The sequence below is a fragment of the Megascapheus bottae genome, chromosome 14 (assembly GCF_031878675.1).
Source record: "Megascapheus bottae isolate mThoBot1 chromosome 14, mThoBot2.hap1, whole genome shotgun sequence".
NCBI classification, from domain to species: domain Eukaryota; kingdom Metazoa; phylum Chordata; class Mammalia; order Rodentia; family Geomyidae; genus Megascapheus; species Megascapheus bottae.
Window position 1 is genome coordinate 29339529 of NC_143522.1, and position 25887 is coordinate 29365415.

At 47.1% G+C, this 25887-nt stretch overlaps 2 protein-coding genes across 2 annotated transcripts in view; one reads left to right on the forward strand and one right to left on the reverse strand.

Moving 5' to 3' along the window:
• The window catches only part of Degs2 (delta 4-desaturase, sphingolipid 2), a 54774-nt gene extending 44367 nt beyond the window's left edge, over positions 1-10407 (reverse strand). Inside the window, exon 1 of the mRNA XM_090344826.1 lies at positions 10284-10407. The gene's annotated coding sequence lies outside the window, so the exon portion shown is untranslated. The remainder of the gene's footprint in view (positions 1-10283) is intronic.
• A 209-nt stretch (positions 10408-10616) lies between these two features.
• The window catches only part of Yy1 (YY1 transcription factor), a 29420-nt gene continuing 14149 nt past the window's right edge, over positions 10617-25887 (forward strand). The window contains exons 1-2 of the mRNA XM_090344824.1: positions 10617-11784; positions 25242-25404. Coding sequence (XP_090200950.1) covers positions 11091-11784; positions 25242-25404 — 857 coding nt within the window. The 5' untranslated portion in view covers positions 10617-11090. The remainder of the gene's footprint in view (positions 11785-25241; positions 25405-25887) is intronic.

Sequence of the window (25887 nt, forward strand, 5' to 3'; positions counted from 1 at the left end):
TTCAGAACCACTTCCCAAAGGGGTCCAGTACTAGTAAGTTGATTGACACAGAGAATCCTGATTCAGGACTTTAATTCTCTCATCTTACTAAGTAGTAATCTGCCTAGTTCAGAGAAATAAAAAACCATTTTACTAGCATAGCAAAACTTTTTTTTTTTTGGCCAGTCCTGCGGCTTAAACTCAAGGCCTGGATATTGTCCTTGGGTTTTTCTCAAGAATAGCGCTCTACCACTTAAGCCACAGCACCACTTCCAGCTTTTTTTGTGTGTATGTGGTACAGCGGAATCAAACTCAGGGCTTCGTGCATGCTAGCAGGAACTCTACCACTAGGTCACACTCCCAGCCCTAAAAAAAAATCTTTTTATTGTTATTATAAAGGTGATATCAGAGAGTTTTCAGTTACATAAGTCAGGTGAAGAGTGTATTTCTTTTGGACAATGTTGCATCTTCCCTGTCTCCTGGTTTTCCCCTCCCATCTGCACCAAGTTGCATGGTCCATTTTCAACGTCTATTGAGTACTATTGCTACGTTTGTTCACCTTTTGTCCCATTTCTGTGCTTCCCCTTACAATGTCAAAGTCATATAAACCAACAGAATAAGAAAACAAGAACAGCAAAAAAGGGAAAAAAAAGTTTACCAAACTTGCTTCTCTTTCCTGGAGGTCATTTTGATACATATAATTTTGTATGATCAGATGCACATAGCCATGAGCACTTCTGTTCTTTTCCTGAGTATCCTCCTTTAGTCTGTGTGTACATGCCTGGAGAACTGTATGATGTTTCTTTGTATTTTAGATTTAGCTTCTGCATGTAGGAGAAATGTGTTGTTTGAGCTTGGCTTAACTCACTTACCATGATTTGTTATAGGTCCATCCATTCATTTCCCTGTAAATGTCATATCCTTTTCTAATGGCTATGTAAAATTCTATTGTGTGTAAATACATTTTTTTTGATCCACTCATCTATTGTAGGGCATCTAGGCTGTTTTGCAACTTGGCTATTATGAATGGAGCAATGAATATGGATGTGCAAGTGTCTTTCTGGTGCCCTGGCTTGTAATGGTAGAGCTGGTTTGTAGGGAAGACCTATGCTGTTTTTTGAGGAACCTCCAGGCTGCAGTCCAGAATGATTGTACTAGAGTTCCTTTTCCCCCACATCCTTGTCTATGTTTGTTGTTTGAATTCACAATATTGGCTAATATAACTGAGGTGAGATGGAATCTCAGGGCTGTTTTGATTTGCATTTCCCTTAGACAGAGATGGTAGGCATTTCCTCCTGTGTTTTTTTTTGGCAGTCCTGGGCTTGAGCTCAGGGCCTGAGCATTGTCCTTGGACTTTCTCAAGGCTAGAGCTCTACCACTTGAGCCTCAGCACCACTTGCGGCTTTTTTCTATGTATGTGGTACCGAGGAATCAAACCCGGGTCTTCATGCACGCTAGGCAAGCACTCTACCACTAGGCCAAACTCCCGGCCCTCCTCCTGTGTTCTTTGCCATTCGTACCTCTTTTTCTGAGAACTGTCTCCTTAGCAAACTTACCCAGTTAGTAATTGGTTTATTAGCTTTGAGAGGGGTTAATTTCTTGAGCTCCTTGTTTATATTGGATATTAGGCCTTTGTTTGATATATTGCTGTTAAGTATCTCCCAGTCTACTGGCTATCTTTCTAGTTTAGTAACTATGTCCTTTGCTGTACAGAAACTTTTTAGTCAGATGTAATCCCTATGCCTTGAGTTCTAGTGTTTCTCCTTGCAGTAATTTCAAAGTTTCAGGTCTGATGTTGAGGTCTTTGATCTACTTTGAGTTGGTATTAGTATATAATGACAAACAGAGATCCACTTTTAGTTATCTGCATGTGGATGCCAGTTTTCCCAACACCCATTATGAAAGAGGCTATCTTTTTTCAAAGTGAATCTCTTGAAACGAAGTGAGCAGGAACCATAAGACTGGTCCAAGTTGGCAGTGCTAGAAGGCAAAACACAGATGTGAGGCTGACACAGGTGGACACAAGCCAGCTTAGCCAGATTGAGAAGGCTGGAAAGGAAGTGGAACCAGTTCTGGACCAGATAATACCTTGCTTCTTTCTTATTAACTCAGTACACAGCAATTGAACCATTTTACTTACCATAATTGCTCTCTATAACCTTCCCCCTGCCAAGGGCTGGCATCATTCCTTTTTATAGCTGAAGATGTGAAGAATTAAGAAGTTATAAGCTTTCTCTGAGGATCACACAGTTGATAAAGGGTAGAACCAAGGTCTGGGCCAGAATTTTTTTTTTTTTCCTGTTGATAGTAGGGCTTGAACTCAGAGTCTGGGTACTGTCTTGAGTTCTTTTTGCTCAAAGTGAGCTACAGAGCTACCTCCCTGTTTTCTGCTGGTTAATTGGAGATAAGAGTTTCAAAGAGGGTAGCTTGCCTAGCCTGCACGAAGCCATAGGTTCAATTCCTTAGTATCACATACACACAAAAAGCCAGAGGTGGTATTGTGGATCCAGTGATAGAGTACTAGTCTTTAGAAAGCCCAAGGACAGTGCCCAGACCTGAGTTTAAGCCCTAAGACTAGCAAAAAAAAAAAAAAAAAAAAAAAAGTCTCAAGGAATTTATGCCAGAATTTTTTTATGACTGCTCTTCCACTTACCAGTTTCATAGTTAAGTACCTTAGCAGCTTTCTAAGGCCTGAAACTCCAAAACCACTGACACTTTTGTTATAGTGGTAGTGGCCCCCCCAAGCCTACTGCTTACTAAACCCATGCTCCACCCACAGAGCTCTGAGCATGCCAACTCAAATGCTCCACCCACAAGGCCTTGTGCATGCTAAGTAAATGCTCCACCCACAAGGCCTTGTGCATACTAAGTCAAATGCTCCACCCACAGAGCATTGTGCATACTAAGTCAAATGCTCCACCCACAAGGCCTTGTGCATGCCAACTCAAATGCTCCACCCACAGAGTCTTGTACAAACTAAGTAAATGCTCCACCCAGAGAGCCTTGTGCATGCTAAGTCAATGCTCTACCCACCCACAGGGCCTTGTGCATGCTAAGTCAAATGCTCCACCCACAGGGCCTTGTGCATGCTAAGTCAATGCTCCACCCACAGGGCCTTGTGCATGCTAAGTCAATGCTCCACCCACAGGGCCTTGTGCATGCTAAGTCAAATGCTCCACCCACAGGGCCTTGTGCATGCTAAGTCAAATGATCCACCCACAGGGCCTTGTGCATGCTAAGTCAATGCTCTACCCACAGGGCCTTGTGCATGCTAAGTCAATGCTCCACCCACAGGGCCTTGTGCATGCTAAGTCAATGCTCCACCCACAGGGCCTTGTGCATGCTAAGTCAATGCTCCACCCACAGGGCCTTGTGCATGCTAAGTCAAATGATCCACCCACAGGGCCTTCTGCATGCTAAGTCAAATGATCCACCCACAGGGCCTTCTGCATGCTAAGTCCATGGCTTGCTAAATCCAGGCTCCACAACAGAGATGTACTTCCAGCGTGATTGACATTATTAATTTCCATGTTCAAAGAAGATGGAACATTGAACAAAAAAGGGCTCATAAAAACTTGACACTAGTTATCAGCTGCTGAGAGAAACTCCGCTGTCTTTAATAGCATGCAGATTCAATGGATTAATGAGTATGAGTGTGTGTATGTAGCAAGGGAATTTCATTGTGACATTTTCATACATGCAAAATATGTATTTCATCAACCTTAGGCCTCTGTCACTCTCCCTTACCATTCTTTTTTCTTAAATATTTTAAATGGATCTATTCGTTTATTCATTTCCCAGTCCTGGGCTTGAACTCAGGGCTGATGCACTGTCTCTGAGCTTCTTTTGCTCAAGGCTAGTACTCTACCTCTACACCCACAGCACCACTTCCAGCTTTTTCTGTTTATGTGGTACTAAGGAATCGAACCCAGGGCTTCATGCATGCTAAGCAAGTACTCTAACTCTAAGCCGAATTCCCACCCCGTAAACCAGTTTTATTATCCTATTTTTATATTGTGGTTTGAATTCAGGACTCATAATTGCTAGATTGAAGCTGCTTTACCATTTGAGCAATTCCCTTAGCCTGCTCATTGCTAGTTTTTTTTGTTGTTGTTTTTTTGTTTTTTGCCAGTCCTGGGCTTAAACTCAGGGCCTGAGCACTGTCCTTGGGCTTTCTCAGGATAGAACTCTACCACTTGAGCAATAGCACCATTTTCAGCTTTTTTCTATGTATGTGGTACCAAGAAATAGAAACAGGTCTTTGTGCATGCTAAGCAAGCACTTTATCACTAGGCCAAACTCCCAGCCTTTTTTTTTTTTTTCTTGTCATAGAGCTTGAATCTGGGCTTGGTGATGTCCGTGAGTTCTCTGGCTCAAGGGTAGAACTCTACCGCTTGGCCACAGCGCCACTTCCAGTTTTCTGGTGGTTAACTGGAGATCAGTCTCACGGCTTTCCTGCCCAGGCTGGCTCTGAACCTTGATCCTCAGATCTCAGCCTCCTGAGTAGCTAGGTTTATAGGCATGAGCCACCAGTGACCAATTGCTAGTTTTGTTTTTTTTTTTGGCGAAAAGTCCTGGGGATTGACCTGAGCACAAGCTTTGGGCTTTCTCAAGACTAGAGTTCTACCACTTGATCCACAGCACCACTTCTGGCTTTTTCTATGTATATGTGGTACCAAGGAATTGAACTGGGGTCTTTGTGCATACTAGGCAAGTACTCTACCACTAGGCTAAACTCCCAGCCAGCTAGTTACTTTTAAGAGAGAATTATTCTTTCCAGGCTGGCTTCAAACAGGCTGACCCTAGCCTTTCAAGGAGTTAGGATTACAGGTGTGAGCCAGTGGAACTGGGCTACACTGTTATTTTTCTTGGTGCCAATCCTCAGGACCTCAGCACTGTTTTGAGTTTTGTTGTTCAAGACTAACAGTTTACCACTTGAGGCATACATAGCTTCACTTAGGCTTTTTTGGTATTTAACTGGAGATAAGGGTCTCGTGGATTTTCTTGTCTGGGCTGACTTCGAACCATGATCCTCAGATCTCAAGCCTCCTGAGTAGCTAGGATTCAGGTGTGACTGGTTACTTTTGAGATAGGGTCTTGCTTCCTTTTCCTGGCATGCACCTGTACCCTGAACCACCCGTTTTAGGCTTCCAGATGTAGCTGGGGTCACAGGCCTGTGCCACTTCTTTCCATCTGAGGTGAGACTACAACCATGACCCTGCTAACTTCAGCCTCCCATGAAGCTGGCATGACAGTCACATGCCACTGTTCCCAACTATTGATTGAGAAGGCTTTTGTGTGCATGCCTGGGCTGAGCCTCAGCCATATTCCTCCTGATGTGATCTAGAATTATAGGAAAAAGCCAAAGGCATGGAGTTTCATTTAGCTTTTTAGAGGAACACTGTACTGACACAGTAGAAGAAAATGAAAGCTAACTTATTCTAAAGATTTTAACTTCCCTTATAGTTATGACTAATAATCAGAGTCACTCATTATGATAAACCACTAAGCCTAAAAGAAAATATTTGACCAAGGACTTATATGTATAACTGATGCTAATTTTTTATTTCTTTTTCTTGTTTTGGCCAGTCCTGGGGCTTGAACTCAAGGCACAGGTGCTGTCCCTGAGCTTCTTTGGCTCAAGGCTAGTACTCTACCACTTGAGCCATAGTGTCACTTCAGGCTTTTTCTGTTTATGTAGTACTGAGGAATTGAACCTAGGGTTTCATACATGCTAAGCAAGCACTCTAACCCCTAAGCTATGTTCCCAACACCCATGAGATTCTTATCTCCAATTAATGATGCAAAACCCAAAACTGCGTTGTGACTCAAGTGGTAGCCTTGAGCAGAAAAAGCTCAGGGACAGCATCCTGAGTTCTGGCTCTGAGTTCAACCTGCCTGCCCACCCCCCCCAACAAACAAATTCTGAACAAAGCCAGGGCAGAATGGAAGCAGGTAGTTTTCATTTTTTAAAGCACACACAGTTTGACCAACATCTTTTACTCTTCTGCCACCTCTTATGTCTTGTCTTCCAGTATTCATATCTTCCTAAACTATGTCTCTGAAACTCAAGTTTGAGCAACAAATTTCTGAAAAAGAACCTTTGGGAAGTGACAGTTTCAGAGACATAAATGAACAGTCTACAACTTTATTCTGCTGCTGTCCAGATGTCCAAAGGACACATTCTTCACAGGAGATCTGTTGTATCTCCTCAGCTATTAATCAGCTCTAAAATGTCTTACAAAAGTGTTAGTGTTAGGATAGTTCCAACATATTCTCTTCTTCAAAAGTTATTGACATGTATTTTATCAGTGAGATTTGTTTTAAAAAAGATGAGCTTTTTTACTTAGGAGGCTGAGATCTGGGGATTGCTGTTCATAGCCAGACAAGGCAGAAAAATCTTAGACTCTTATCTCCACTTAACCAACAAAAAGCTGAAAGTGGCGTGTGGCTCAAGTGATAGAGAGCCAGCTTTGAGTAAAAAGCCAGATGAGAATTCTGAATTCAAGCCCCAGAACAGAGTGAGAGTAAGAGTGAGAGACAGAGAGAGAGAGAGAGAGAAAGAGAAAGAAAGGAAGGAAGGAAGGAAGGAAGGGCTGTAAATATTTTTTTTTTTTAAAAAGAGCATTTGAAACATGTGAATGGCAATGACTAAGAAATGGTCAAAGCTGGGCACCAGCGTAATCCTAGCTACTCAGAGGCTGAGATCTAAGGGTGGCAGTTCAAAGCCAACCTGGGCAAGTCTGTTTAAGATCCATCTCCAAATAACCACCAGAAGACTAGAAGTGGCACAGGAACTCACATGGTACAGCACTAGCCTTGAGTAAAAAATAAAATCAGAGACAGCTCCCAGCCCTGAGTTCAAGCCTCAGGAATGGCAAAACAAAACAGACCAAGTACTGTAAAAAACTGACCTCTGAACTGATCACAAGTTCAGCTTCAACCCAAGGTCTCCCAGAAATAACTGAGTATGACTTTTTAAAAAAATTTATTGTCAGTTGTAGGGCTTGAATTCAGAGCCTGTGATACACAGCAAAACTCTCCCTTAAAGAATAAAAACAAAAACAAATTGGGTGATGGTGGCTGATACCTGTAATTCTAGTTACCGAGGAGGCTAAGATCTGAGGATGGCACTTCAAAGCCAGCCTGAGCAGGAAAATCTAAGACTGAACTTCTCAGAAAAAGACTAGAAGTGGTGCTGTGCTAAAGTGGTAGAGCACTAACCTTGAACAGAAAAGTGCAGGGACAGTTCATCGCCTAGGCACTGAGTTCAAGCCCCATGACTGACACCCCCCCCCAGCAAAAAAAAGCTAAAACAAAAATCAAATAGACTCCAGGAGTTAAGAAAAAATACTCATTTCCCCAATGCATTTGCTAAGCTATAAAACTAAAAGCAAAGAGATTATGATTGCTTTAAGTCTCATGGTTCTGATATGAAAATTTCATTTGTCCTTTTAAATTGATTTGTTTCCTTTAGCAGCAAATATAAGTAAGCATCAAGAGGCGACACAGCATGTACCTTGCATATGCAGTGATGAGACATCACCTGGCTGGTGTGGATGAGACATCACCTGGCTGGTGTGGAAGTGAAGAATATCACCTACTGGAGAAAACTGAAGTCAACTGAACAGTTACAGTTTACCTGCAATAAGTTTCAAAAGCTATTTCTGAGCAGGTGCTAGAATTGTAAACAGGAGCACTTTCATGTTGTCTTATTCTTTGGGACTATTAAAAAACCCTCCTTGCCTAGCATTGGTGGTCTCACACCTATAATCGGAGGGTCGAGACCTGAGGATTGAGTTTGAATTGAATTAACTGGGGTAGAAAAATCCATTAAGACTTATCTCCAATCAACTACTCAGAGAAAGCTGAAAGTGGCACTGTGGCCCAAGTGGCATGGTACTAATCTTGAGCAGAGGCTCAGAAACAGATCTAAGCTCTGAGTTCAAGCCCCAGGATTGGGAAGAAAAAAATCAAATGAACAAAAACAACAAAAAATCCTTGGAGGGGAAAATCAGGAAAGAAAAAGGATGACATTGACTAAGAAGCCTTGAACTCATAATCTGATTTGTTCAATTGTAACCCTTTCATATATCTACTTAATATTAAAAACAAAAATCCCAGACTCTTATCTCCAATTAACCACTAGAAAACAGGAAGTGGGGCAGCGGGGCTCAAGGGATAGGGTGGTAACCTTGAGCTGAAGAGCTCAGGGACAACAACCCAGGCCCACTGTTCAAGCCCCACAAGGATGGAAAACAAATATAAAACAAAAAAACCCTGTCTTTGAGCTAGGTGTCAGTAACTCATGTCTATAGTCCTTGAGATCCGAGGATTCAAATTTGAAACCAGCACAGGGAGGAAAGATGCCAATTAACCACCAACAGAAAGTTATGTACTTTTGCTCTTTCTTCTGGACTTTAACTGTCAATGAAGTATCAACCACTTGCCACTAATTCATTTATCAAATACTTATGTAGAATTTGTAAGCTATGAAGCCATAAATGGCTTACTAAATATGATTGGACAAGTTGTGAAGGTGTTAAGACTACTATAGGAACTACTCAGGTTTTAAAATCAAAAGAAAAAAAAATGTAAATTCTCACTCCCCATACTCAAAAACCAATCCCATGAATTCAACATCAGTACTCCCAAATAAACACAAAAACAAAAAAACAAGCCCAACTAAATTAGAAATAAATTTTAAAATCACAATATTAAAATACTCACACCGGGTTCATGCCTGTAATCTTAGCTCCTCAGGAGGCTGTTTTGAGGATTGAAGTTTGAAGCCAACCAGGGGAGAAAAAGTCCCCGACACTCTTATCTCCAATGAACTACTCAGAAAAAGCCACAACTTCGTAGCTCAAGTGGTAGAATTCTAGCCTTGAAAAAAGAATCTCAGGCACAGTGCCCATACGGAGTTCAAGCTGACACGCTCACACACACTCTCACCCCAAACTTCCCCATATAAAAACTGACTTTGCCAGGCACAGGTAGCTCACACCTGTAATCAATCCTAGCTAATGGGGAGGCTGAGATCTGAGGACCAGAGTTGGAAGCCATGTGGGCCAAGAGTCCGTGAGACAACTTTAACTGGCAACAGGCTGGGAAGTGGAAATAGGCTTCAAGTGGTTAGAGGGCTGTCTTGAGCATACAAGTTCATGCACAGCACCAGGCCTGGTACCTTAAAGGAAAAAACAGTTGGATGTAAGACCAGCGTATTACAGTTCAGATTGTGCTCTCCACTGGGTGAACACAACGCCAAGAGACGGGAGCGAAACTCGGAGAACAGGGCGGTAAGTCTGCACAGCGAGCACAGACACTTCTCCTCAAGCTATTCTTTAAAAAAAAGAAAAATCAGGGGAGCCGGGAGTGTGGTAGCGTGCTTGCCTGGCATGCACCACGTCCTGGGTTCAATCCCCAGTACCACGTACATAGAAAAAGCCGAAGTGGTGCTGAGGCTCCAGTGGTAGAGCTCTGGCCTTGAGAAAGTCCCAGGACAGTGCTCAGGCCCTGAGCCAAGCCCAGGACTGGGGAACCAACAACAACAGGAAATGTATTTCTATTGCTTTAACCAGCCGTCACACCGACTGAAAACACGGGCGAGAAAGAGCCTTATGCGACATCGTTTAATGTGTGCTTCCGAATCCGTGCCGGGACACTCGGGCTGCCCGGCGCTGCAGCCCACAACGACAGCGGCAGAGGAAGCGGCGGCCACGGGGACCTCCCGGGGCCCTGGCGGCGGCGGCGGCGGCGGCGGGAGACGAGCCGGCCGGGCGGGCGGCCGGCCGGGCGGGCGGGGAGGCGAGCGGGAGTTCCAGGGAGCTCCGCGCCGGGCGGCCCGCGGCCCCGCGCCCCGGAGCCCCGCGGGGAAACAGGCACCAACGGTGCCGGCTGCGGGTTTCCGCGGGTCCCAAAAGAATAACGGACCTGCTGCTCCCAACGGCGGGCCGAGCCCCGCGCGCCGCTTCCGCCGCCGCCGCCGCCCGCCCCGCGCGCCGCCCGCCCGCCGCGCCTCCCCGCGCGGGACCGGGCGCCGCCGGCCTCGCTTCGCGGGGTCCTCGGCCCGCTCGGCCGCCACCGATCGCCCGAAACGGGACGCCGACAGCAAACGCCGCCCGACGCAGAGCAACGCAAAAACGAAGCCCAGGCGTTTCTGCTCACAACAGACTTTATTGGGCGACGCAGCCGCCAGCGCGCCGACCGCCCCCGACGCGGCCTCCGGGCACCCTCGCAGCCCGCCCGCCCGCTCCCCTTCCGTCCTCCGGCCCCGGCACGTCCGGGCCGCGCACACCGCTCACCGGCTTCCGAGGCGTAGGCTGCGCCGGGGACCCCCTAGCTGCCCGGCCCCGAAGGGCCGTTCCGTGTCCGTCGCGCGGAGTGGAGCTGGTGCTGCGCGACGCGGAGCGCCGGGAGGCGGCGGCGGCGGCGGTGGCGGCGGCGGCGCCGCGCTGACGTCACGCGCCGCGGCGGCCCAGCCAGTGCGCGCGGGGGCCGCCCGACCCCGGTCCCAGCGGCCCCTATCGGGGAGGAGCCGGGGGAGTGGGCGGGGCCGCCGCGGCGAGGACGGCGGTCCTATTGGCCGAGCGCGAGCAGTCAGGGCGCGGGAGAGCGAGTGAAAGCGAGGTGGGGGCGGGCCGAGGCCAGCGCGGAAGTCTCGCGAGGCCGGACCTGAGCGGAGTGTGGTGGCGGCGGCGGCGGCGGCGGCGGCGAGATCTGGGCTTGGGTTGAAGGAGTTGGTATTTGTGTGGAAGGAGGCGGAGGCAAGAGAAAGAGGGAAGCGGAGAGCCGGCCCGGAGGGCGGGAGGAGGCGCGGCCAGGGCGGGCGGCCGCGGCGAGGCCGGGCGAGGCCGGGCGAGCGAGGCGGGCAGCGGGACGAGCAGCGGCCGAGCGAGCGCGGGGCGCACCGAGCGAGGGAGGCGGGGAGGCCCCGCCGCCGCCGCCGCGCCCGCCCCTTCCCCCGCCGCCCGCCCCCTCTCCCCCCACCCCCGCCCGCTCGCCGCCTTCCTCCCTCCGCCTGCCTTCCCCACGGCCGGCCGCCTCCTCGCCCGCCCGCCCGCAGCCCCGGAGCCCAGGCCGCCGCGGCCGTGGCGGCGGAACTCTCAGCCATGGCCTCGGGCGACACCCTCTACATCGCCACGGACGGCTCGGAGATGCCGGCCGAGATCGTGGAGCTGCACGAGATCGAGGTGGAGACGATCCCGGTGGAGACGATCGAGACCACGGTGGTGGGCGAGGAGGAAGAGGAGGAGGAGGACGACGAGGACGGCGGCGGCGGGGACCACGGCGGCGGGGGCGGCCACGGGCACGCCGGCCACCATCACCACCACCACCACCACCACCACCACCACCACCCGCCCATGATCGCGCTGCAGCCGCTGGTGACGGACGACCCGACCCAGGTGCACCACCACCAGGAGGTGATCCTGGTGCAGACGCGCGAGGAGGTGGTGGGCGGCGACGACTCGGACGGGCTGCGCGCCGAGGACGGCTTCGAGGACCAGATCCTCATCCCGGTGCCCGCGCCGGCCGGCGGCGACGACGACTACATCGAGCAGACCCTGGTCACCGTGGCGGCGGCCGGCAAGAGCGGCGGCGGCGGCGGCGGCGGCTCCTCGTCCGGCGGCGGCCGCGTCAAGAAGGGCGGCGGCAAGAAGAGCGGCAAGAAGAGTTACCTGGGCGGCGGGGCCGGCGCGGCGGGCGGCGGCGGCGGCGCCGACCCGGGCAACAAGAAGTGGGAGCAGAAGCAGGTGCAGATCAAGACCCTGGAGGGCGAGTTCTCGGTCACTATGTGGTCCTCAGGTGAGCGCCGGCCGCGCGCCGCGGCCGGGGATGTTTTTGTTTTGAAGGGAAGCCATGTTTTATGTGTGTGATGGGCGCCGCCATCTTCTCCGCCCGGGCAAGTATGGCGGCCCCAAAAGATGGCGGCGGCGGGGGCGGCGGGCCGCGAAGATGGCGGCGCGGGGGAGGGGCGGCGCCGCCCGGCTAGGCCGCAATGGCGTAGTTTGTGCGCGGAGCGGCGGCCGGCGGGGGAGGGGCCGCCCCGCCTGCCCCCCCGCCCCCCCAACGGACGAGCCGCCGGCCCGTTGCGGGCGCCGCCCCGCGCCGGGCCCCCGACGGACGCGGCGGGCGTTGGCGGAGCCGCGGCGCGGGCCGGGCGGGACGCGGCCGGACGCGCGCCCTTCTCCCGCCGTCCTCTGGGGGGCGTCGCGGCCCGGGGGCCCCGCCCGGCAGCCTCGGAGGACCTTCCAGGAGGGGGCGGCGCCGCGGCCGCCGGCCCCGGCCCCGCCGCGCGGGGTCACGCTGCCCGCCCGGGGCCGGCGCGGCCGCGGGGCGGGACTTGGTGCGCACGCAGGGCTCGCGTGTGCGGGCTCGGCGGCGGTTGGACCCGGCGCCGCGCGCTCCCCGCGGCGGCCGCGGGCCGCGGGCGGCGGGCGGGCCGGCGGGCCGGCTGGCCGGCCGGGGCAGCTCCGCGCCTCGCCGCGCGCTCTGCGCCCTCCGGGGCCTCCGGGCTGGGGGCAAGTGCCGTGAGCTTTCTGTTGAATGGCCAGGCTCCCAGCACTTTGGTTGGCCTGGCTGGCAAAGCTGTGGATGTTTGCCGCCGGACTAATAAAGTGGAGTAGTGTAAGCCTCTGTGTGGTTTTTAATTTGTAAGCAGTCCTTAATCTTCACCGTGGGGGGAAGATGTTTCGTTTTGTAAGCCAGTGTGTTGTGCGTGCGTTTTACTATTCTGAGCGCTTATGGTGCAGATCAGGAAAAGTAGGACTAATCCAAGTCTTAATCTGCATGTGTAGCGACTTTTTCACTTAGCTCAGAAGGCTGATGTAGGCTATTCAGCCGGGGTCTAGCCTGCATGGCCGGGATACTGGAGAATTCTACCTGTGCTAGCTAATTTAGCACTATTTCGCAAGTTCTCGGGATCGAGCTTCAAAATAGGACTTGGTTTTGAAGGCTAAAGCATTGTCAGGATTCAGAAGGATGAATGGAATAGAAGATGACGCGCTGGACTGCAAAGCTGGCCTGGTTAAACCAGCGTGCAAGAACTAAAGCTGGCCTGTCTGACTGAGGATTGAGCAAAGCGGAAGCCTAGTAGGAAATGCCTGTTCCTCCTTAGGCCCCTTGGCAGTTTGAGGTTAGCGGGAACTTTTGTGTTTACATGAAACAGGAGTAGCCAGTGCCCAACAGGTACAAACAATACCTGCTATGTATGTGTTTTTGTTCACAGTGGCTGCCCACTGTTGGAATTAAAGGCTGTAGTTTTTCACTGAAAGGATTGAAGTGAAGATGGGGTTATTGATTACTTTGCCAAAGTAAGGTTATTTCAGTATTCCTACTTATATAAAGGTATATTTATTGACTTACGTAAAACTAAGTGTAACCCATTATGTTGGTTTTACAGTGAGTTAGAAAACAAGCGTGTTTGAAGTTCCCCATTTGTAGTCTTCCCAAGTTATTAACCTGCTTTTGCAAGCCTGGAACATTTAGCTGGTTAAGTAGTGTATGGAGTCTGGGGTTAGAGGAGAAAGGGACTGATTAACTGGGTTAATCTATAATTACATCAGGATTTAAAGTCCTAACTTCCCCTGTGCAAATCTGTTTTAGACTTGACGGCCTGTGTTGTGTGATGTGTTAAGAGTCCACAAAGGGGGTTGGGTGGTGTTTGATGGCAATATGAGTGGCCTGTTTGCTCAATGGTAGGGGTGAAGTCTTTCTTGGCCTGTGATTTGCAGTGATTACCAAGGAGAGAAGCTAAGTAGTTTGTAGTCAGCTATGCGTGTTTTAAGTTCAAATCCTGAAATTTTAATCTTCAGAATTGAAAAGGGATGAGAAATGAAAAAATCAAAACAGGTTAGTTGGTTTGCTTTTTTTTTTCAGCTACACTGTGTGCGCGTGCGTGCGTGCTGTAAACTACTTTGCTTTGGTGGGTTTGACTGGATCCTAGGTATGAGACCAAGAACAGCCAAGGATTAGGAGTATGTCCTGTATGATTTCAGGGACAGGAAGTTCTCCATTCACTGAATTAATCCCTTAGATTGGAATGAATTGTGAAGCACTAAATGTATTAACCTGAAGTCCTTATAAGCATAATTACGCAGCTTGAGTATATGTAGGATATACTCGACATTGGTTAAAAAAAAAAAACAAAACAGCGGGGGCTGGGAGTTGGGCCTGGTGGTCGATGCTCTGAGTTCCATTCCTTGATACCACATACACTGAACTAAGCCAGAAGTAGTGCTATGGCTCAATTGGTAGAGCGCTGGCCTTGAGGAAAGCCCAAGGACAGTGCTCAGGCCCTGAGTTCAAGTCCTAGCACTGGCAAAAAAAAAATTTTTTTTTAAAAAATAAAGGAGTAGTGATAGTAATAGGAGTCAGTGCTGTTCTCTGGAACAAGATTTGGCTTTTTGAGGATTTCTGGATATTTGAATGAAGCAGTAGCATGTTTGTCCAATCACCAGATAATGCAGCTGATACTGCTATCGCTCCCAGCCCTAAAACACTTGCTATCTCAGTCACTTCCCATCTCCCTTCCTCCCATTGTGGTCATGGGGTTTGAACTCAGGGTCTAGGGCTTGCTTAGGTAATTACTCTACCTCTTTCTAGACATTTGATACAGTTATATGGCCTTTGTGTCTCGGAATTGTTTTCAAGTGGTCCTGGTGCTTGAACTGTGGGGCCTAGGTGCTAGTACTCTTGATTCACAGCTTCACTTGTGTTTTTTGTTAGCTAATTGGAGATGAGACTGAAACCAAGATCTTCAGGTCTCAGCCTCCTGAGTAGCTTGGATTTACAGGTGTGAGTCAACCTGTTTTTACTTCGTGTATGAGTCTGCCTTGGGGCTTGAACTCAGGGCCTGAGCTTCCTTTCTATTTATGTGGTACTGAATAATTGAACTTGATGCATACTAGGTAAGCGCTCTACCTCTGAGCCACATTCCCAGCCATTTTTATTCTTAATTAATTACAATTGGGCAGGTGTTTGCTTTGGGATGTATAATTGATGAACATTTCAATGCAGACAGATTTAAAGTACAGTGATAATATATATTTTCCTTAGATGTTCATCACATCAGACTGAATTCGCTTTAGTTTATAATTGGCACTAGGAAATTCACTGAACTAAAGCAATGGTTTGAATAGGAAAGCAGCTGTCAAAGCTGAGTATTTAGATTTTGAGAGAAACATACAGGGCTTTAAAATCTTGATCAAGGATTTGTACGGTCAGAAATTATGGTTTTTAACATTGTTTTTTGTGTTTGGTTGAGTAAAAACATTTTAAGACCTGAAAATTACTTTGTCTCAGTTCTGTACATTCAGTAAATTCAAGTTGACTGGTCCTGACTGCAGTTAATGTGTGGCATTTTTTTTCCTTATTTATAATGTGATAAATAGATTACTGAGCAGAGATACCATAATCATAAATTTCCATGAAACAAAGCCAAAAAAGCTCAACCACATGGCCTGCATCCACAGGGCAGCCTTCGTCTTAGGTCTTGATCTGGGAGCCTCATGCAATGTGAGACTTTTCCTTTTGGGTTACCAACCTTTCCTTTTTCCTCCTGGCAGAAAAATCCTACCAGGAAAAGGTCAGGCTTCTAGCACTTCAAGCCTGTGTAAAACAAAAAGCCATGCTTACCCCTACCTGTTTTAGAAGTTTGTTTTTGTTTTAGCAAGTTTATTTAAAGCTAGGACTAAGAGGGCTCATAGCAGTTTTAGCAAAAACAGTTAATATACTGAGCACCTTTTTGGGACGCAAGGAGGGAGGTGGTGGTGCTAGAACTAGGGCCTGGGCACTGTGTGGGGCTTTTTTGCTCAAGCTAGCACTGTATCACCTGAGTCACTTCCAGCTTTTTGGTAGTTAACTGGAGATGAGTCTTTGCTGCGCAGGCTGCCTTCAAACCTTGAATCTCAAATCTCAGGGTATCTAGGATTAGAGGCTTGAGGCACCTGGCAGCATTGAGGGGTGTGTGGGTGGTGGGGGGGGGGGTCATGGGGCTTGAACTCTGGGCCTGGACACTGTCCCTGAGCTTTTCAGTTCAAAGCTACCACCCTATCCATGAGCCAAGCCCCACTTCCCATTTTCTAGAGGTTATTGAAGATAAAGAGTCTCAGGTTCTTTAGTGCCCAGACTGGCTTTGAGACTTGATCCTCACATCTCAGTCTCCTGAGTAGCTAGGATTGTAGGCGTGAACCACCAGGCTTGGCTACTGAGCATTTTTAAGACCTTCGTTCTTGAGCCAGGAGTGGCCTGGTGGTTGGGTGCTCTCTAGCATGCATAAAGCCCTGAGTTTTATTTGTTGGTACCACATACACAGAAAAGGCCTGAATTGCTGTGGCTCAGGTGGTAGAGCACTAGCCTTGAGAAAACTCAAGGACAGTGCCCAGACCCTGAGTTAAAGTCCTGGAACTAGTGGGGGGACGAGGGGACCTTCATTCTGTGTTCTTACTACAACCAACAGAGTAAATTGAATATTGATAATAGAATACTGGTAAATTTGGAACCCAGGACTTCATGCATACCAGGCAAGCACTCTGCCACTAAGCCACATTCTTAGAATACATCAGGTGGACCATTTCCTGTTCTAAGTGTCACATGTTAGCAGGACCTGTGTAACAGCAGTGTATTTCCTCTAAAGGCACTTGGCAAAGTATAAGATCTTAGCACAGCCAAGTGAGTGGCCCACGCCTGTAATCCTAGCTACTCAGGAGGTTAGAGGTGAGTAAAGAACTCACCACTAACCGTCCAGTTACTTATGACTTACATGGTGATTTGTGGTCTGGCTATTTGTAGATGATTAGAGTTTGTCATTTCTTGTTTAAGGATAAGGATCTTCTGTTGGAGTCTTTGGTCTGCCCTCTTCAAAAAAGAATTGAACTGAATAGTTCTGGAGGTATGAGTGAGTGAATGGATGAAAGTTACACTGTGGGGTAGAATCATGGCATAGAGACTAGTTCCGTTGTACATAGATGAAAAAAAAAAGAGGTAATACAGATGTGAAAGGTGGAGGATTCTTGTCTGAAAAGAGTGGCTTTTACAAGCCCTAATGGATTTGAATCCCACATGTACCTCTTACTGTGTTTGGCACTTCTAAGGCTCCAGTTCTTCAGCCAACACTGTAGAGTTTGATAGGTTAAGGATTTTGTTTGCATTGAGAATTGTGGTAGTCGCTAGCACTTAAAAAATAGTTTCCCCTCCCCTCCCTTTTTTGGTTGCAGTTTTGGGCTTAAACTTGGGGTAATGTTTTTGGTTGGCCCTGGGGCTTGAAATGTGGGCCTGGGCCACTGTCCCTGAGCTCTTCAGGCTACTACTGCTGCTCCACAGCTCCACTTCCAGTTTTCTGGTAGTTAATTGGAGATAACATTCTTTAGTGCTCAGGCTGGCTTTGAACCTCCATCCTCAGATCTTACTCTCCTGAGTAGTTACGATTATAGGTGTGAGCCACCATGCCCAATATGTCTAAGCTTTTTTTTTTTTTTTTTTTTTTTTTGCCAGTCCTGGGCTTGTGCTCAGGGTCTGAGCACTGTCCTTGGACTTTCTCAAGGCTAGAGCTCTACCACTTGAGCCTCAGCACCACTTCTAGCTTTTTTCTATGTATGTGGTACCGAGGAATCGAACCCGGGTCTTCCTGCATGCTAGGCAAGCACTTTAACCACTAGGCCAAACTCCCGGCCCCATGTCTGAGCTTTTTTGTTAAAGGCTCCACTCCACTTCTGGCTTATTGGTGGTTAGTTGGAGTCTTGTGGAGTTTCTGTCTGGCTGCATGGAACCAGGATCCTTAGACCTCAGCTTCCTGAATAGATAGCATTACAGACATGAGCTATTGGTGCGTACCTGGAGAATCTTTTTTTTTTTTTTTTTTTGGCTAATCCTGGGGCCTGAGCACTGTCCTTGGACTTTCTCAAGGCTAAAGCTCTACCACTTGAGCCTCAGCAACATTTCTGGCTTTTTTCTATGTTTGTGGTACCCGAGGACGGGTCTTTGTGCATGCTAAGCATGCAACTCTTAAGTGGTAGAGTGCTACCCTTGAGTAAAAGAGCTCAGAGACCGTGCCCAGGCCCTGAGTCTAAGCCTTATAACCCCCCCACCCAAAAAAAAAAACAAAAAACAGAATGGCTTAAGATGGAAAACATTGGGAAACAAAATCTAGCCTACAACGTACAGACTTTAGTTCCCGGGCTGACTTTGAAGTGCAGTCCTTAGATTTCAGCCTCCTGAGTAGCTAGTCTGCCCAGCTTGGTTTCCTTAATTTTTACCAGCCTATTTATGTACATAGGTACGTTGTGGTATCTCCAATTAACAACCAGAAAACCGGAAGTGGTGCTGTGGCTCAAGGGCTAGGGTGGTAGCCTTGAGCTGAAGAGCTCAGGGACAGCACCCAGGCCCAGAGTTCAAGCCCCATGACCAACAACCAAAAAAAAAAAAAAAAAAAGAAATCAATATCACAGGAAACAGAAGTAAGTGTTAAAAGTGCTAACATATTGAGCTTCCTGGCAATCAAAATTTAAAAAGGGAATAAGGAACAAGAGTGGTTTGGCACCTAGCAAGGATGTGGCTCTGAGTTCAAACTCTAGTAACCTCAAACCAAAAGAAATTGTACCAAGATGTAAAAAAAAAACTTTTAAGAAGAGTCAAATGTAGTGTCACACACCTGGGAAGAATGTGGTCTGAGGCTGTCTGAAGGAACTGGAGGTATGGCTCAAGTAGTAGAGTACCAGCTGTAGGAAAAGAAGCCACGTGGTGAAGAGGCCTGAGTTCAAGCCCCAATACCAACACACACCATGGAGCTTTGCTTACAGAGGTTGATGTATCACACCTACCTTGGTAGTCTGTGGTAGGGAGTTTGGGTATAGGTGTAGCTTAGCAATGGATTCCCTACCTGGCCAGGCCCCAGGTTCTCCAGAGCAATGGGAAAGGAAGAAGATAACCATGCCTCATATAGGAAAGGGACCCTGATTGGCACTAGTGTTGTGTTTCCCAGTGCTGTCTTCAAGTTGCCAAAGATGTCTAAAAAATTTAAACCTGAAAGATAATTATTGGAAATTCATGATTTTTCCATGTTTCACGTGATTACTGATGATGTGTGATTAAGAAGATAAAGAGTACTTTCCTAGCATGCACGAAGACCTAGATTCAATTCCCTGGTGCCACATATACATATATAGAAAAAGCCAGAAGTGTTGCTGTGGCTCAAGAAGTAGAGCTCTAGCCTTGAATAAGCCCTAGGACTTAGGACTGTCTCCCCCCTCCCCCGCAAAAAAAAAATTTAAGTACATTGTTTAAGGTTTAAGAGGTAGGGGGAAAGGGCTGGGAGTTTGGCCAGTGGTAGAGTGCTTTCCTAGCATACATGAAGACCCAGGTTCGATTCCTTGTTGCCACATACATATAAAAAGCTGAAAATGGTGCTGTGGTTCAAGTGGTAGAGCTCTAGCCTTGAGAAAGCTCAAGGACAGCGTTCAGACCCTGACTTCAAGCCCCAGGACTGGCAGAAAATTAATTTAAAAAAAAATGGTCCAGGAGTTTGGCCTAGTGATAGAGTGCTTGCTTAGCATACAAGAAGACCAAGGACAGTGCTTAGGCCCTGAGGTCAGCCCCAGGACTGACAATAAAATAAAAAAGCCCAAACCCTGAGTTCAAGGCCTAGCACAGGAGAAAATAAAACTACTTCATTGAATCTGGTAGGGCTTTTCCCCTCCATTTTTCCTTTTCTTTGTATGTGGTACAAAGGATTCAAACCCAGGGCTTCATGCATGCTAGGCCACACTCCTGGCCTGTTATTGCTTAGTTTTTGCTCAAGGTTGGTACTCTTACTTTTGAACTGTAGCTCTAGTTTCTGCTTTTTGGTCACTAATTGGAGAGGTCCCTTGAATTTTCTATCTGGTCTAACTTTGAACCTAGATTCCCCAAATCTTCTCCTCCTGAGTAAGTGGATTACTGGCATGAGCCACTAGCACCCAGCCTCCATCATTTTTAATAGCCCCAATATGCCCAGATCCTAACTTCGTCTGACCTTTGCATGTAATCTTACTTACAGGTGTGATAAAACTTAGGCTCGAAGTGGGTAATGGGTCTTGGAGTATAGTAGGCCCTAAATGTGCTCTCACAAGTGTGAGTGTTCTTTTATTCCCTAGAGACTGACTGCAGAAGAGGAAGTAGTAGGTGGAGTGAAGATGATTGGAGGTGTTGTGAGCTGAGGAATGTGGGCAGCCTTTAGCTGCCAGGAAAGGCAAGGGGCCAGGTTCTCCCTTAAATGGCCCCACATGACTAGCTCATGCAGATCCTCCTGATCTTGAGAACTGTAAAGGAACAAATTCAAGTTGTTTGATGGCATCAATTGGTGGTGGTTTGTTACAGGAAACTAAGATATACTAGCATCTCTGTGTACTTTCACCTGCAGGTAGCTGGCACATTTCTCTTTACATTCCAGGCCTGAAGTCCTTGCCAAACCGTCTTAAGATTTTACTGTTCCTTCTCTTAAACCTTGGGAAAGGGAGAGAGAATAAAGATTTGGTTGCATACCCTACTCAATTTCCCAGACATAATGGTTGCCATTTACCATTGCTGTCTGGGTTATAACCTAGGTGTTATTCTTGTTTTTTGGTCCACCTTGGGGCTTGAACTCTGAGGCTGGGCATTGTCCCTGAGCTCTTCAGCTCAAGGCTAGATCTCTACCACTTGAGCCACAGCACCACTTCCAAGTTGGGTGATGTTCTTATTGTTTAATGGATGAAAGAACAGCTGAGAACCAGAATAAGGGACAGACCTGTGGAAAGAGAAGTCCTGGTTTGGGTGTTGGAAAGTGGGTTGAGGAAGCAGAAGAAATGTGCTTGCTAGATACCTGTTACCTGGCTGTCAGAGAACCTGTTACAATCAGTGTGCAAAGACAGGAGACTCCAGGATTTCTTTTTTTTTTAATGTGGCATCTGGATCTGTAGAAGACTCCCCTAATGGTGGAAATACAGTTGACCTTTTGGGTTGTACCATATGTGTAAAGATGCTTCATATAAGAGTAGTAGGAATCCGTGATTTGAATGAGTGATTGTCTTGCCTTGTTTATAAATGATGTTTAGATTGTGTTTGTCTGTCTTTCTGTCTAAAGCTATTTAGCTTTGTTCTGGTTCAAGGTACGTTATTCCTTCACTGAAATAAACTAATCCACAGTTTTGCCTTGACGTTCCCAACAGGACATGCTCCCATCTCCCTCAATCCTGGAAATCCGCACCCCCGGCCCCCAATCAGTGACTTGCATTCTCAGCTTTTTTCTTTTATTTTTTATTATCGAGGTAATGTATAGAGGGTTACAGTTACATTTGCCCAGATAGTGGGTACATTACTTGTCACACATTGATACCCCTTAATGTTTTTGTCCCCGTTTCCCTCCCCCTCTCAGCTTTTTTTCTAAGGGCCTTAGTTAGTTCTGGCCAGTTGTGTTCTGGTAATTATATACACACTAGGTTGCACTGGTTTTAGAAACCCATTGCAGTGAAGCTGCAAATAAAAGTACTGCCCTAAAAGGAACTCTCCCACGAAATAAGTTTCAAAGCAGGCTTAGATATTATGTTTCCTTAATGTGTTTCCCATTGTAGTGGATAGAAATAAAGAGCATTCAAAGTGGACCACAGCCATCACAATAAAAGGAATGTAACACCTGTAAGGAGGAGGAGAAGGCAAGCAAGATGATGATGAGTTTGTACCTTGGATATATGGTGTGAAACTGTCTCAAAAACAGTCCTTTAAGTTTTTTGAGACAAAAATCCTCCTCCCTCCACCTCCTGAGTGCTGGAGTGATGGGGACATCATAACAGGTATGGGCTTATACCTGTAATCTTAGCTACTTCAGAGGCTGAGCTCGCTCTGAAGATCACAGTTCAAAGTCGGGCCGGTCACAGAAGCCAGTGAAACATACTTCTTCTGATTAACCGTCAGAAAACCAGAAGTGGTGCTGTGGCCTAAATTCAAGCCCAGTGATGGGCCACAGCAAAAAACTCCATCTCAAGTCAGGACTGGTGGCTCAGATGTGTAATCCTAGCTACTCAGGAGGCTGAGATCTGAGGATGGAGGTTCAAAGCCAGCCTGGGAAGTAAAGTCTCCAGACTCTTCAATTAACCTCTAGAAAACAGGAAGTGGGGTAGTGCTCAAGGGGTAGGGCAGTAGCCTTGAGCTAAGGGCTCAGAGACAATGCCCAGGCCCAGAGTTCAAGCCCCATGATGGACGGACGGACACACCAACTCTATCCCCAATTAATCGTACAAGATTTGGGCTTGGCGGATGGCTCTTGTGGCAGAGCCAGTAAGTTTGAAGCCCAGAGTTCAACCTTCAGTATTGTCAGGGAAAGAAAAGGGGGGAGAGGGAGCAAGGTAGAGAAGAGGAATTGGGGGGAAAAAGGAGAGAGGTGCCGGGAGTGTTTACCTGGCATGCACAAAGCCCTGGGTTTCAATTTCTGGGTATCACATACACAGAAAAAAAAGCACGAAGTGGTGCTGTGACTCACGGTGTGTGGAGTAAGGCACTTTTGCCCAGGAAGTTACTCAGGTAGTGATGACTATTTAGCTGTCATCCTTACAACAGAAATGCTAACTTGCAGTGAAGAAAAAAGTGCTTCCCCAGCCCTCCCCATGTGACTCTGTACCACGGCTATGGTAGCAGTTGTACTAGGTCAGAGGAATGGAAGAAAGGGGAACAGCAGGCTTGGGAAAGGGAGTAATGTGAACCAGTCTAGTGATGGTGCGGAGTACCAGCCTTATTCTTAACAATCAATAACTACCAGTTGTTCTCTTTACTATATCTCCATCTATTTCATTAATGCATTTTTTTTTTTTTTTTTTGGTAATGGGGCTTGAACTTGGCCTGTGCGCTGTCCTTGAACTCTTCAGCTGTAGGCTACTGCCCTACTCCTGAGCCAAGACCCACTTCCCGATTTCTGGAGGTTAATTAGAGATAAGAGTCTCAGGTCCTTTTGTGCCTTGGCTGGCTTTGAACCTTGATACTCAGATCTCAGCCTCCTGAGTAGCTAGGATTACAAGTGTGAGCCGCCACACCAGCCATCTCATTCATTTTTGTGTGCATGATAATCTGGAGTGCGTCATTCCTGGTATTCCAGTGTGCTTTTTGTCACTGGAGTTAGCTTTCTGAGAGTTCATTACTGTCACTTACTAACTTCTGTGTTTAACATTCTCTTCAGTAATAAAGTTGTGTTACTAATTTCATAGGGTGATGTGGGCAGTAATTAAAATGTTGCGTACAAATAAACATTCAACTACTGCTAGGCCCACTTACATGTGTACTAACAAAATGTAACCTCCTCTCTACTCTGGGGGTGTGTGTGTGTGTGTACGCGCACATGTGCTTGTGTGCATGCATGCACACACGTGCTGATACTGGGGCTGGCTTCGAACTGTGGCCCTTATATCTCAACCTTATTAGATGTGAGCCACCAGTAGCAAGCCTTGTTTTGTTTTGTTTTTGTCAGTCTTGGGCCTGGATGCTGTCCCTGAGCCTACTGCCCTACCCCTTGTGCCACAGTGCCACTTCTGGTTTTCTGGTGGTTAATTGGAGATAGAGTCTCAGGACTTTCATGCCCTGGCGTTGGCTTTGAACCACAGTCCTCAGGTCTCAGCCTCTTGAGTAGCTAAGATTATAGCTTGAGCCACTGGTACCCAGCTGCTTTCTTTATAATGACTAGGAAGAAGAATCGTGGGAGGAGTCATTTCAGGTTGAAAAATTGTATCTTGTGCTTTTTGTTATTGTGAGTGGTGAATTTAATAATGGTTGCTTGAGTCCATTGAGCATCATTCTAACTTTGTATGTTCTTTTTATTTACATAGTTTTTGGTAGTGTCCTTAATTGTAGGTTTTGCTTTATTTTGTTTTAGGGTTGGATTTGTGTTTTGTCTTTTAAATACCTGGTAGAAAGAGAAAAGGAAATAAGAATTGGATGAGTCAGTTTATGCTTTTGAAAGATGTACTTCATGAAATGAAGCTTATGACAAAGCTGAAATTCTAGCATTTAAAATTATGAGCCATTCGTTTTCCACTTTCAGCATCAAAGCGGTAGAAGACTGTATTTGACCTGGACACTTCCCCTCTAGCTTGATGCAAGACCAACAAAAATTCAAAGAGTGATTTAGAATCTCTTAGTCTTATTATCAGTAAGTAATCTAGGGATTCAGAACAAAGGTAAGAATGTAAGGCAGGGCTGATGGAATCATTAGTCCCCTAGAGGGCCTATATTAGGGAGAAGGGGGAGGAGCTTACGGAATGCCTTCTGCCAGGCAGGCACTTGTAAATTAACCTGGGAAAATATAATTCAAGACTGAATGTTAGGATGGAACTGGGCAGTACAGCCCGAAGACCATATTGAGGGCAGTGCCATAGGTGATGGACAGGATCCCATGTGTAGGACGTAACAGATTGTTTATATGGACCAGCATTGCTTTTAAACCTGTTGGCTTGGGAATATAGAGAGACATATACATAGACATGTCTGTCGTATGCTCTTTGACAACACATCTACTGATGTAAATTTTGAGAAAGGTCATGCTTGTGAACACATGGGATCAAAACTGACTTCTCGGTATTCTTAGAGCCTGCAGCCTAGTGGGAGACGTTGCTGGGTGGGCCATAGTGCACTGGAGGAAGGAGCAAAGGAAGGCTGAAGGACTAGGAGCTTGCAGGCCCACTACAAGGCACAAGCTGGGAGGCCAGAGTTCATCCAGTGGTAGGTACCCTGCTGGTAGTTAGGAATGTATGCAACAAGTAGAAAGCAGAACTGTGAGAAATGAAGCCAGTTAAAGAGTGCGCTGAGCCTGAAAAGTAAAAAAGATGAGACACTAATGGAGCTGTTGAGTCTAAAGTTGAACACAGCTGTGAAAGTCAGTGGGGTTTTGACATGGGGTACAGACTATTTCTAGGGAGGAACAGAAGACCAAAAAAGATGGAGGACAGAGAAACAGGCTCAGAAAGTAAGGGGGACTGGACATGGTGGCTAACTCAGAAGTCTGAGGTCTGAGGATCATGGCTCCAAGGCAGCCCAGACAGGGAAGTCTATGAAACTTACCTCCAGTTAACTACCAAAATAGCTGGAGATGGAGCTGTGCCTAGAGTGCTAGCCTTGAACACGAAAGCTCAGGAGCAGTGCTGAGATCAAGCCCCAGGACCAGCATGAAAAGACAAAAAGAAACTAAGCTAATAACTATAAATGCCTTTTGGAGAACACACCCAGTAAAAGCAGTTTTTATACTTCAAAATTTTTCTCATGTATTTCAGATGAAAAAAAAGATATTGACCATGAGACGGTGGTTGAAGAACAGATCATTGGAGAAAACTCGCCTCCTGATTATTCAGAATATATGACGGGCAAGAAACTCCCTCCTGGAGGGATACCTGGCATTGACCTCTCAGATCCTAAGCAACTAGCAGAATTTGCTAGGTAAGTTACAAAACTTCCCTTTCTTATCATATAGCAAGTGCTTGAATCTTGCTAGCTGTCACAATGGTGAGTTGTATTCTTTTTCTAGGGACAACTAGGAAAGGCAGCCAGCTTTACTCATATTAGTAACTATTCCGTTAATGGAGTGGTAGCATTTAAAGTCCTTATAGACAATGAGGCAAATATTCCAAAATTGTATCACTGACATTGTTAGTAACACAGTTGCACACAATTTGTTTTGAGGGAAGCACCCTTGCTGCATCAGTGCAGAGGCCAGGCTGTATGTACCCTTCATTAAATCCTAACTGGCTGCAGGACAGAAAGGACTGCACCCGTTTGTTTTAGTTTGTCATCAGCTAAGCTCTTGTGTTTTATTAAATTGGCATGACAGGAAGTGATCAGATATTCTTGGCTAGGACTCTTGGAATTGCCCTGTGAGGGAGCAGTCAAGAAGGTCTGGACCCTCTAGATGTATTTGTTTTG